The sequence below is a fragment of the Erpetoichthys calabaricus genome, chromosome 8 (genome assembly GCF_900747795.2).
Source record: "Erpetoichthys calabaricus chromosome 8, fErpCal1.3, whole genome shotgun sequence".
NCBI classification, from domain to species: Eukaryota; Metazoa; Chordata; class Cladistia; order Polypteriformes; family Polypteridae; genus Erpetoichthys; species Erpetoichthys calabaricus.
The window spans coordinates 21,910,384-21,923,943 of NC_041401.2; the positions used below are offsets into that span (position 1 = coordinate 21,910,384).

General features: G+C 36.1%; 1 protein-coding gene across 1 annotated transcript in view; it reads left to right on the forward strand.

The window, feature by feature from the left end:
- Window positions 1-13,560, forward strand: part of fastkd1 (FAST kinase domains 1) — a 62,635-nt gene that overhangs the window by 23,547 nt on the left and 25,528 nt on the right. The window contains exons 6-7 of the mRNA XM_028806334.2: window positions 2,165-2,275; window positions 10,616-10,747. Of these exons, the coding sequence (XP_028662167.1) occupies window positions 2,165-2,275; window positions 10,616-10,747 (243 nt within the window). The remainder of the gene's footprint in view (window positions 1-2,164; window positions 2,276-10,615; window positions 10,748-13,560) is intronic.

The following is a 13,560-nucleotide window of genomic DNA, read 5'->3' on the forward strand; positions in this document are numbered from 1 at the left end:
AACCATCATTTAAAAACTGCATTTTGTGTTTACTTGTGTTATATTTGACTAATGGTTAAATGTGTTTGATGATCAGAAACATTTTGTGTGACAAACATGCAAAAGAATAAGAAATCAGGAAGGGGGCAAATAGTTTTTCACACCACTGTGTATATGTGTTCTCACACAATCAATTAATTGATATTGGCAATTAAATGCTGTTTAAATATAAATATACATGCACGTACATGTTTTAATCATTTTACATCATTAATTGCACTACAGCATTTTGCTGTTAAAATAGACATTTACTATATGTATACAAGTGTTTTTTTTTTTATTCTTCATTGTGTCAACTAGACATTCATAATACTTGAGGTATAATTATGAAATGCTGATTAACATTTTATTATGTAGTGCTTGTTTCTCACTAAAACTTATGGCGTATGACACACAGCAAAAAATAATAAACACAGTACAAATCTTAAAACAAAAAAGCATATTTTTTACTAAGCAGGAAATTCAAATTCTTCTTTATCTTTTCTTTTTTCTAATTAAAAGTGTGAGCTGCTGCATTTTAAACAAACATGCTGTCCAAACTAAAGCAGTGTCCATTTTAATTTAAAGGACAAAGTAAAAAGGTCTGAATTCATGAAAATAGCTTTCCTTGTAGTTTGTCTAGTTGTACAGGATGACTTCTCCAATTGACTTTTTTCAGTTTATTACTACACATTCTTTAACGTAAAGGCCAATATACCAATCACATTTTGTTCACTTATAAAACAAGCTTCCACTTGCTGCTCTTTGTTTACACTCCAGGAAGTTTTCTGCAAATGAAAAAAAGAAAGACATGTGCCGGCTCAACTACCATAATACCTTGCGTAAAGGAGCACTGCAACCAAATTACTGTAAACCTTAAAAAAGCAGGGGCTGAAAATACTGATTTTATGATAGGTTTTTTTAGTGATCACCGATCTAGTCTTTTTTTTTTTAAGTGGAAATCGACTGATTTCTGTCCGCGGCTGATCGATCAGATCATCCCTAGTGTGTGTGTGTGTCTGGTAGTCTGTGGGTCTGAATTCACTGTCAAAAGACTGAGCAAACAAGAAAGTGCATCTGATATGGATAGAATCAATACTATGAAAAATGAGTAGTGTACTGTTTCAAAGTTTCAGAATTGACATTTATCAATGTAATCGATCTTTTTGGCAAAACTGTTCTTGAACCAATGAAATTGTAACCTTTTTTTTCTTTTCTTGCTTGCTCTCACCACTGTTGCTGTCAGGCAAACACAGCACAAGATGCCGCTCTTTCCTGTTTTCTGTTTAAATGTGTTTGCAAGTTTTCAATTAATATTTAGTATCGTGGATTACAGTTTTTTCCTGAAATCCATACTGGAAAAAGAATTTAATACAGTATACCTGAGCAATCTGTTGCCTTATTCTAGCTGCAAACACTTCGGTTTACATCATCACTTTCCAAAAGTGTACTGCTTTCTTCACTGACAGAAAACTATGGCAATGGCAGACTTAGTACATGGCTGCCTCTGGTGCAAAATAGATTTATTAATTTTCTATTTTTATTTTCTGATGGGATGTTATTCCATTTCAAAACTTTCAATACACTTTAAAAAATAGGTAACCTTAGAAAATAATTTATGTAAATCAATATTGCTGCTCACTTGAGTCCCTTGTGAATAGTTCATTCACTTAAATGTTAGCATATATATCTTAGGATTCTGTAAAATTTTGAGTGCTTTACCTATCAGTTTTCAAGTATTGTTCTCACATATGCCAACCCAGTAAATTCCTGACAATGGTACCAAGTCTCTATCTGTGTAAGTACCAGGTCCGTTTTCCTGAGATTCATGGTTTAACGTTTTCACATATCCTCTTAACCTGGGAATGTTTTTAATCAAAATCCTGGGATAGCCTGTGTTAGAGGGGTTGATGTCTCTAGATAATTAATTAAGGGACACATTTAATATAAAAGTATTTTTTTAATAATGGACCAAAAGTAAATTACCTATCTATAATGTATAGTGCCTGTTTGTCAGTAATATACTTAATGTGAATAGGCCTCATGTAGACTAAACATATTCAAAGGAATTGTAAACATGGCAAAAATGGTGTGCATTATGGATATGAAATAATTGCGCTTGTAACAATGTATGTGTGTTTTTCAGGCTAGAGAATGCAGCCTTAATTTTGATAGATGAAGCAGGTCCTCATCAGGCACTGGCCACCGTAGAAACTTTGGTGGAAATGGAATGCAGAAATCCCCTACTGATAAATAAGCAAGTAACACCTATTTTTAAGTATTTTTCAATGGAAAAACTTTGCTTTTTTTGGTCATATGTATTATTTGTGCACTGAATCTTGTTCTTCTTTGGAATTTTCCATTTTCATGCCACTTTTCTAATGTAACTTATTGAATATGTAATTGGGTCTTTTTGATAGCATTCTTGGAAGTCCTGATTTTCTGGTCTGCGCCTGCTCCCTCACGATTTATTTTCTCACAATCTAGGTTATGAATTAAAAAATTGCTGGAACACATCAATGAGAAATGATTTATGATTTGCGAAAATCAAGGTAGTTTTGTTAAAGGAATAGCTCATCCAATCAGATTTGAAACCTTTATGATAAATATCAGTGTGCAGCATCTACTTGGACAAGTCCTTCACCTAACTAAATTCCTGAGATGTTGTACAGGTTATTAATCCATCCATCGATGCACTTTTGAACTGTCTTGGGACAATTCAGTCAGGCAGCAGTATCAGTTGCAAATACAAATACACTAGTATTAATAATTTAAAAGTAAGTTTGAAAGAGCTCTATTCTTAGTGCACTCTACCTTAACTTTCTTTGTATGGGAAGGAGCTTATACTGTTGTTTGGGGTTGTTACAATAAATAGATGTTCCAGTAGCTCATACAATGAACACTTTTAAAGGAAGTGTTTTGGAAGTGTACATAAGAGCTCCTATGTCCATCTCACACCAGTGTTATAATCTATAATTGTTGAAACTTGTAACTTGATTAGGGTGCCTTCACATGTGGAGATTACATACACTGGCATTCTGTACTTATGTGCATCTCATACTTATTCAATCTCAAGTGACGCACTTCATGAAGTGCTATTGACTTAAACTGTCCTGTCTTGAGGTGGTTCTTTTGTTTCATCTGATGTTGTCAGGATTGGCTGTAGCTTTCAACAAATCTGTGCTGGAGACAGCAGATTCACAATACTGGTGGCAGGAATTGAACTTTGGCATGGGATTGTGCTTATCCCGAACAAAGTTAGTAATTAAAATTTTAATTTTTAATGCATGAATTTCTCACACATTTGGTAAACACTCTTTCTTGTTTGTTGCGAGAATAGTCAACATCATTTTTGAAATCACGGTTTTATAATTATGTCAAATTTGTTACTTAGGAATTGATGATTGTTTCTCATTGTACATGTTTTGTTAAGATTGTATGCATAGGATGTCATATTCCTCTTGCCATTGATCTTTACCTGAACTTGCAGCTATGGAATACTGCAATCCGCTGTTCAGCGGATTTGCACAAGTATGGCACAGGAGTCAAGGACATGGAGCTTGTGGTGCCCATTTGCTAAAACTGTGCTTTATAAGAAACTCAGATAAACTTTTTTTTTAAACTGAAGACTATAAAAACAAGCTGAAGTATATTGTTATGCGTCAGTAATACAGAAATTCAGGAAACTGACTTGGATTGTTAGTGAATTCGTATTTAGGTTCCGACTTTTGTATTTGACACACACAAACAGATTGTAAGCAATACTCAAGGATAATTTGAGCATTATGAAAATCGAATGTAGAAGGCTACCACCTCTCTGTCTGTGAATAGAAGGACATTTCAGAAGAAAAATTCAAACTTTTCTTAGGTACCACAGTGCCATTTTACATTCTCTTATTGTTTTTTTGGAAATGTATAATTAGACAACAAAATATGTTCAATGGTAAACTAATAATAGTCATTGTTATGTTCGCACCATCTCCAATTCAGAGGAGTAGGGAGCAAGAGCCTATTCTGGCAGTTCTTGGCACAATGGAGAAAAAGAGCCTGGTCAGGGCACCAGTACTTCGCAGGGTCCACTCATGGGACCATTTAACCAAACATGAGTACCCAGAAGAAAAACAGACACAGGATCAACATTCAGACTTCACACAGAAAATCACATGCTGGATTTGAACATAGTATGTTGGATCAGTAAAGTGGCAGTGCTAATTGATGTGCACTACTGTGGATCTTGGCTAAAATATGGTCACTATATTTTAAAAATATAACAAACTTCTTAAATTAACATTCACACAATTGCTTAACTATCTTAAAGCTGCAGAAAATAATATTTCAACATGAAAAACATTATAGTATGGATAAAAATGTTCTTTCTTAGCACATTTTATATTTTGTGATTTTTTTGTATCATTCTACTGGTGTATTCTTTTTTTTGGGCAAATTTGAGTGTTAATTTCTACATGCAAAAGTTTATAATAGCGGAAATACTAAGCTTGTCAGCCAGTCTTTCAAATAATTTATTTACTTACAATAGTATAAACTACTGTATACAATAGAAAGAATAAATGATCACATTTAAAAAAATGGCTTAAAAATTAATATCAAACTGCTTTTCAAACTGTGAGTTTTTGACTGCTCCAAACACAATTTCACCTCGCATAGAGTCCCCTTGTGTTAAAGTTAGAAGGAAGATTTCCCTACCGATTTGAAAAATTAATTTTGTGTAATACCCATGGCCAAAGCTGCCACCTCTCTCTAACTCTGACAAGGACAATCCTGCAGAGAACGCCTTTCTTTATGACATCACAATTCCATTTTACTTTCTCTTATGGTCTCACAGAAATGTTGTTTGGTTTAGGCAACAGTTCATGGTTAATCTCCAAGCAGATATGTTCACTTGCAAAGTAATAATACTTGCTGTCATTCTCAAACCCACTTACTCTAATTTAGACTAAAAGCAGACGGGCACAAAGAGAACATGTAAACTCCACACATTCAATAAGGTGCTAGATTTAAAACTAGTATGCTGGATCAGTAAAGTGACAGTGCTAATTAGTTTGTACTACTGTGCCACCTAAGCTAGGAATATGTTAATTATATTTTCACTAAATATCTCAAATTTCTTAAACTAGCAGCATTAACACTTAAAGCCTTATTTTAACTGCTCAACTGTCTTAAAGCTGCAGAAAACTATACTCTAAGCATGAAAAGCAGTAGGGTATAGATTGAAAAATAAAAAAAAAATTTCTCGGCCTATTTTACATTCTCTAGATTTTTTTAATTACTCTGCTAATGCACTGTTTCCTTGGCAAATCTGTTTGGCCTAAATATGAATGGAAATTTCTAAATGCAAACTTAATGTATTTAAAGTTATGTTATCATTTCATGCCATATTTTTTGAAAGACTGGCCATTTACTTTATCTACTGTTTTATAAATAATGTAAACATCTAAAACTATAAGTTGTGACATTAAAATATACTTGAAATCTATACTATTTAAAATATACTATTAAAATCAAAGTGCTTCTTACAGTGTGGCTTTTTGAAGCACCCTCAACACACATTCATTCTCCCTTAGGGCCCCCCAGTGACTGAAATCCCTCTTTATGTTACATTTAAGGGGGGATTCCACCTGTTACATAAATGAATTTCAAGGGTGGGTCGATTAAATGTAATAGGCTGTTAAATTTTATATTCGTTCCACTGTTAAGTACCACATTTAGTAGGGATGTTAAACTCCAAAACATTTGGAAAAAATTTAGTTTAAAGAATCAGAAACATGAATGTTTCCTCAAAATTCTGAACCTAATTTCAGATTACACTAGCTCAGAATTTGCAGATTTACTTTTAAACTTTTTTTTGCATATTATGCAGAGCGCTGGAGGTTTCCTCTCGTTTTTTAATGTTCTATTCTTATTTAGCTGACTGATTTTTTAAATGTGGAGAGGTGGGTTATCAAATGTACAGCATACATTCTCTTTTCTGTTATTAGGATTCCTTTCTCTATTTCCATTCTCACTCTTTGTCTCAACAGTTGCTTGTTTGCTTTCTCACCATAATGGAAAGCAGTAGCACAACAAATGTGAAGGGGGAGACTTGTGACTTGCTTGTGGATTCTATTGGTTTCTGTTTGTTTGGAAGCCCTTCAGTCTCATTTCAACCTGTTAAAAATGGAATATAGTAGAAATTAATTTGAATGATGGTTTGGGATAATCTTTATTAACCTAGATAAAACCTAGACATGCAACACCAAATGCACTAGATTTTAGCTTACACATGTGCACTTACCTCCCATTATAGCTAATACTAAGAACTGACCCATTGGTGTGAGGGCTACAAACAACAAATATCACTGCAACTCTAGTCTATAGGAAGAAAAAATACATTGTTCAGAATTGGTCAGCACAGGACCCAGTTGAGTCTGAATATTCAACATATTGTTTGTCTACAAAAATAGAAGATTAGACATTTTTCTCTGGTTAAAATAAAATAATATCATCTTTGGTTAGGGTATTCCTTTAAGTTTTTTTTTTTTTTTTTAATTAAATTATTTTCTTTGACACTCACATTGCATAAACATGTATATTAGACTGATTCGAAAATGGCCCTATGTGAGTGTGGAGGGTGTGTGTGTTACTTGCGCCCTGCACTGGACTGGTGCCTTATCCAAGAGCATGTTGCTCCCTTACACCCATTGCTGATGCCCATTACATCTACAACCCTGAAATGGATAAAGTGTGTTTGTGTTATGTTTAACCTTATCTGTATTTCTATGTACTATATGTATAGTACATAATGCAATTTTTATTATAGCTGTAAGGTTGTTGCAGTGCTCTGAGTCTGAACCCAGTGAAGTGTGCTATACAGATAGATAGATAGATACAGTAGATAAATCTTTATTATCATTGTCACTTTTACAAAAGAACAGCAAAATTGAAGGTGCTGTCGACTCAGTGTAAGGTATAAGAGTTAAAAAACAAGAAAAGGAATAGTAATAAAAGTACATTACAAATATATGCAAATTACACTTGTCATATATACAAATTGCACTGGTTAAATGTACAAATTGCACTGGTTGATTTAAGGTCTATATTGCACATTTAGAGAATGATACGGAGCAGTTTTATTCTGAGTTCAGGGCCATGATTGCTTTTGGATAACAGCTGTTTTTAAGGCGGTTTGTCCTGGTTTTCATTGCTCTGTATCTCTTGCCCGATGGCAAAAGCTGGAAGAGGCAATGACCAGGATGTGATGAATCCTGTGAAATGTCTATTGCTTTTTTGCGTCATCGGGAGGTGTAGATTTGTTCCAGAGTGGGGAGGGTACAGCCAGTTGTTCTCTCCGCTATCCTGACGACCCTGTGGAGCGCTTTCTTTCTGAGGAAGTGCAGCTGCTGTACCACATACAAAGTCTGTACATGAGCACACTCTCGATGGAAAATTGATAAAAGGCAAGCAGCAGATTTTTGGGGAGATGGTTCTTTCTGAGGATTCTCTAAAAATACAGTCTCTGTTGCTCCTTCTTCAGCAGCTCCTTGGTATTGGCGCTCCAGGTCAGGGGCATCCTCCAACTTAATGCCCACAGGCCCCGCCAATGATAAGTGGCTGGATGTCAGTTTTGTTTTTTCTAAAGTCAATAACAAGCTCCTTCATTTTCCTTCATTTTTGTGGTGTTGAGGAGCAGGTTATTGACTCTGCACCACTCTGACAGCTGTACAAAATGAAGAGGAATTGAATTATGTAATGAATACACATCAATTATCTAATACAGATTTTAGTAATAGCAATTGTAATCAAAGGGAAACGGAAACACCCCAAATGTAATATACCACATCTCTGAGGAATAAAATACAAAATATGTTTTGTAAATGGGTTGATACACTCACTGGCTGTTTTATTAGGCACACTCGTTCAACTGTGTTTCAGAAATTGCTGATCTACTGGTATTTTCAAGCTAGATCCTTTCTAGGGTTTACAGAGAATGGTCTGAAAAAGGAAAATATCCAGTGAGCGGCAGTTGTCTGTGAAAATGCCTTGTTGATGCCAGAGGTCAAAGGAGAATGGCCGGACTGGTTCAAGCTGATAGAAAGGCAACAGTAACTCAAATAAACCACTCATTACAATCGAGGTATGCAGAAGAGCATCTCTGAAAACACAATGTGTCATGCCTTGAAGCAAATGTGCTACAGCAGCAGGAGACCACACCGGTTGCCACTCCTGTGAGCTAAGAACAGCCAACTGAGGCTACAAATTTGCAAAGGCTCATCAAAATTGGACAATGGAAAATTTGGAAAATGTCGAATGGTTTGATGAGTCTCAATTTCTGCTGTGACATTCAGATAGTACAGTTAGAATTTGGTATCAACAACATGAAAGCATTGATTCACACTGCCTTGCGTCAGTGATTCAGGCTGGTGGTGGTAGTGATGTAATAGTGCAGGGGATATTTTCTTGACACACTTTTGGGTCCCTTAGTACCAATTCAGCATCATTAAATGCCAAAGCCTACTTGAGCATTGTTGCTGACCGTGTCCATCCCTTTATGAACGCAGTGTACCTATCTTCTGATGGCGACTTCCAGAAGGGTAATGTTCTATGTCACAAAGCTGAAATCATCTCAAACTGTTTTTTTGAACATGACAGTGAGTTCACTATACTCAAATGGCCTCCATAGTCGCCAGATCTCAGTCCAGTAGAGCACCTTTGGGATGTGGTGGAATGGGCAAACCTCCAGCAACTTAGTGATGCTATTATGTCAATATGGACCAAGATCCCTGAGGAATGTTTCCAGCAACTTGTTGAATCTATGCCATGATCAATTATGACAGTTCTGAAGACAAAAAGGGGGGTCCAACCCAGTATTAGCAAGGTGTACCTAATAAAGTGGCCTATTAGTGTATGTACTTTTATTTGTCCCCAGGGGTAAATTAAAACTTTACAGAAGCCCAGTATAACAAAAACAAACCCCACCAAACACACATAAAAATAACAATATCAAGGAATATACAGTTGATTGGTGTAGTGTTAGAGTAAAAGAATGTTTATGCAAATAAGTGTCTATTGTTCTTGAAGTAAAGGACTTTGATTTCTACCCCACTTTACTGGGATTTTATTTATCCCACACTTTCTAGTATGAACATTCACACATTGTAAAAGCTCAACTCTTGACAGAATAATTTGTGTGTTAACAAAGCCACTTATAGGATGGACTGGAACAAATGGCACATCAGTGCATGAATACAGAATAAAAAGTAGTGATACAGAAAACATCTACTGTTTCTGTTATTATTTTGAGAGGTAATGTAACCTGCTTTAGCTGTTCAGCAAGATTGTATGGAAAGAACAGCAACACTGTATTATCTACTCCTTCTTTTCATTTAGCTTGATACCACATTGTTTACCTTGCCGCACATAATCTCCTTCCTGTAGTCACATGCACAAAATAATTTGTGTTGGGCCCTTACTGCCCACCATTTGGACTCTTTTGTTTATCTTAAGGAACATAATTGTGAAGATAAGACATAAGGAAATGGGTTGGCCAAATGTGTATTACAGTTTATTGGCATACGGCACCAATTTGAGTTACTGAGGTGATGCAGGTGTTGCATGTGCTTGGCAGCCTCCATGTCATGCTTCGTTTTTTGCCCTGTATCAATTGAGCATATCCTTAATTGGTCGAAAAAAATGTAATCCTCCTTATGATCAGGTGTTATGTTTATATGTATTACTGTCCACTGGGGATGCACAAACCAGTGTGTTTCTTCATGCTGGTCCCAAGCCCGGATAAATGGGAAGGGTTACATCAGGAAGGGCATCCGGTGTAAAATTTTGCCAAGTCAATATGTGGACAACAATATAAATTTCCAAACCCGATCAGTCGAGCCCCGGGTTAACAGCGACTGCCACCAGTATTGTTAGCCAACAGGGTGCTGGCGGAAATTGGGCTACTGTTGACCGAAGAAGAAGAATTATAGAAGATGACGATCTGTTGTGGCAACACTTAACGGGAGCAGCCAAAATAAGAGGAAGAAGAAGACTGTTCACATTAATGTTACTGATCACTTGAAATTATACATCCTTTGAAAATTCAGCGATTTTAGAGTACAATGCTAATATTTAGCCTCTCTACCACAATGGTTGTTGGATTAAAACCAAACAAAAAAAAAAAGTATGATAATTGACAAAATTAGCATATTTTCTACATTGCTATTTGGTCTATACATAACTTTGTGTGGGCTTGTTTTCCTGAACTACTTTGCTTTGTTAGAACTGTAGTAAGATTTGTCTCCCGTTTTAATCGTACCATTTTACCAACAGTGCATCATTTCATTTCATTTCATTAAAAGCTTTATTGTACAGGATATTTGAAAAGTAACCTGACTTATAAACTCTGATTTCTCTAGTTCAGGAACATTTTTCAAGTTAAAAAAACAAGTACGGAAATTATTAACATTGATGATCTGTTCCTTTATGCAACAAAGGGCTACTTTTTTATTTTATGTATTGAACTACTTATCACTGTTTGTTTTCCCTATACCTTAATTATTTATTTTTCAAGCTGTAGCTCAGATTTTATTTTATTTTCTTATTTTAGGGTTGCCAGTGTATTGCATAAACATTTAGATGTGTATAAACCTACAGATGTTGCAAGGATTACTCAAGCTCTCTTGCTACTCCATTGTCAAAATCCAGAACTGTTTACCAAGCTGAAGAGAACTCTACTTAGGTAATTATAAACTATTAAATCCTTTTTTCCCCACTCTTTTGTTAGATTTATTTATTAATTCCTAATTTATATTCCTAGGAAGATTTTCGGTCTTCAGTATTATGTTGGCATGGAGTCATAGTTCAGTTAATTTCTTGCTGTCATTATCTTGCCACATTATGATTTTGTTGTTATTGCCAAAGGTTTTATTTTTTAATAATCTGAAGTTACTTTGTTTTACACTGTTATACACACACCCTTTATCTTGGGCAGGATTTCTTTGATTGTTAACTTACATACTGTATTGTAAATGTAGTACATAACTTAATATATTTTGAGATGTTTGTTAAGTTGCATTCTCATAAAATAGAAATGATTTAATATAAATACCGCATTGACTCTTTTTCCTTTCATTTTTAATCCACCAACAGCATCAGAGTTGAATGTGATATATACAGTTGTGCTTGAAAGTTTGTGAACCCTTTAGAATTTTCTATATTTCTACATAAATATGACCTAAAACATCATCAGATTATCACTCAAGTCCTAAAAGTAGATAAAGAGAAACCAGTTAAACAAATGAGACAAAAACATTATACTTGGTCATTTATTTATTGATGAAAATGATCGAATATTACATATTTGTGAGTGGCAAAAGTATGTGAACCTCTAGGATTAGCAGTTAGTTTGAAGGTGAAATTCGAGTCAGGTGTTTTCAATCAATGGGATGGCAATCCGGTTCGAGTGGGCACCCTGTGTTATTTAAAAAACAGGGATCTATCAAAGTCTGCTCTTCACAACACATGTTTGTGGAAGTGTATCATGGCATGAACAAAGGAGATTTCTGAGGACCTCAGAAAAAGAGTTGTTGATGCTCATCAGGCTGGAAAAGGTTACACAACCATCTCTAAAGAGTTTGGACTCCACCAATCCACAGTCAGACAGATTGTGTACAAATGGAGGAAATTCAAGACCATTGTTACCCTCCCCAGGAGTGGTCAACCAACAAAGATCACTCCAAGAGCAAGGCGTGTAATAGTCGGCGAGGTCACAAAGGACCCTAGGGTAACTTCTAAGCAACTGAAGGCCTCTCTCACATTGGCTAATGTTCATGTTCATGAGTCCACCACCAGGAGAAGACTGAACAACAATGGTGTGCATGGCAGGGTAGCAAGGAGAAAGCCACTGCTCTCCAAAAAAAACATGGCTGCTCGTCTGCAGTTTGCTAAAGATCACGTGGACAAACCAGAAGGCTATTGGAAGAATGTTTTGTGGATGGATGAGACCAAAATAGAACTTTTTGGTTTAAATGAAAAGCGTTATATTTGGAGAAAGGAAAACACTGCATTCCAGCATAAGAACCTTATTCCATCTGTGAAACATGGTGGTGGTAGTATCATGATTTGTGCTTGTTTTGCTGCATCTGGGCCAGGACGGCTTGCCTTCATTGATGGAACAATGAATTCTGAATTATATCAGAGAATTCTAAAGGAAAATGTCATCTGTCCATGAACTGAATCTCAAGAGAAGGTGGGTCATGCAGCAGGACAATGACCCTAAGCACACAAGTTGTTCTGCTAAAGAATGGTTAAAGAAGAATGAAGGTAATGTTTTGGAATGGCCAAGTCAAAGTCCTGACCTTAATCCAATCGAAATGTTGTGGAAGGACCTGAAGCGAGCAGTTAATGTGAGGAAACCCACCAAAACCCCAGAGTTGAAGCTGTTCTGTACGGAGGAATGGGCTAAAATTCCTCCAAGCCGGTGTGCAGGACTGATCAACAGTTACCGGAAACGTTTAGTTGCAGTTATTGCTGCAAAGGGGGGTCACACCAGATACTGAAAGCAAAGGTTCACATACTTTTGCCACTCACAAATATGTAATATTCGATCATTTTCCTCAATAAATAAATGACCAAGTATAATATTTTTGTCACATTTGTTTAACTGGTTTCTCCTTATCTACTTTTAGGACTTGAGTGAAAATCTGATGATGTTTTAAGAAGTCCTATTTATGCAGAAATATAGAACATTCTAAAGGGTTCACAAACTTTCAAGCACAACTGTATAACTAAATCAGCATATTACCAAAAGAGTTACAGTACAATACAATACAATTTATTTTTGTATAGCCCAAAATCACACAAGAAGTGCCGCAGTGGGCTTTAATAGGCCATTGACTCTCTAAGAAGACAAGGAAAAACTCCCAAAACAACCCTTGTAGGGAAAAAATGGAAGAAACCTTGGGAAAGGCAGTTCAAAAAGAGACCCCTTTCCAGGTAGGTTGGGCGTGCAGTGGGTGTCAAAAAGAAGGGGGTCAATACAATACAATACAATACACAGAGCAGAACAAATCCTCAATCTACAGTATAGAAATAAAAGTAAAGCCCTCACTGACTCACTCATCACTAATTCTCCAACTTCCCGTGTAGGTAGAAGACTGAAATTTGGCAGGCTCATTCCTTACAGCTTACTTACAAAAATTAAGCAGGTTTCATTTCGAAATTCTACGCGTAACGATCATAACGGTCGACAACGTCCGCCATGTTAAACTTTCTTATTTATGGCCCTATCTTCACGAAATTTGGTAGGCGGCTTCCCTGTGCTAACCGAAACTGATGTACGTACTTATTTCAGTGGTATGACGCCACTGTCGGCCGCCATATTGAACTTTCCAACGGTCTTTGTTAGTTATGGGCCCATCTTCAAGAAATTTGGTACGCGGGTTCCCAACGCTAACTGAATCCTACTTACGTACATATATACGTCCATAGCCTGCAGCTTGGTCACCATGTAAGGCGGCGTTGGGTCCCCCATCCCCACGCCTTCCACATAGT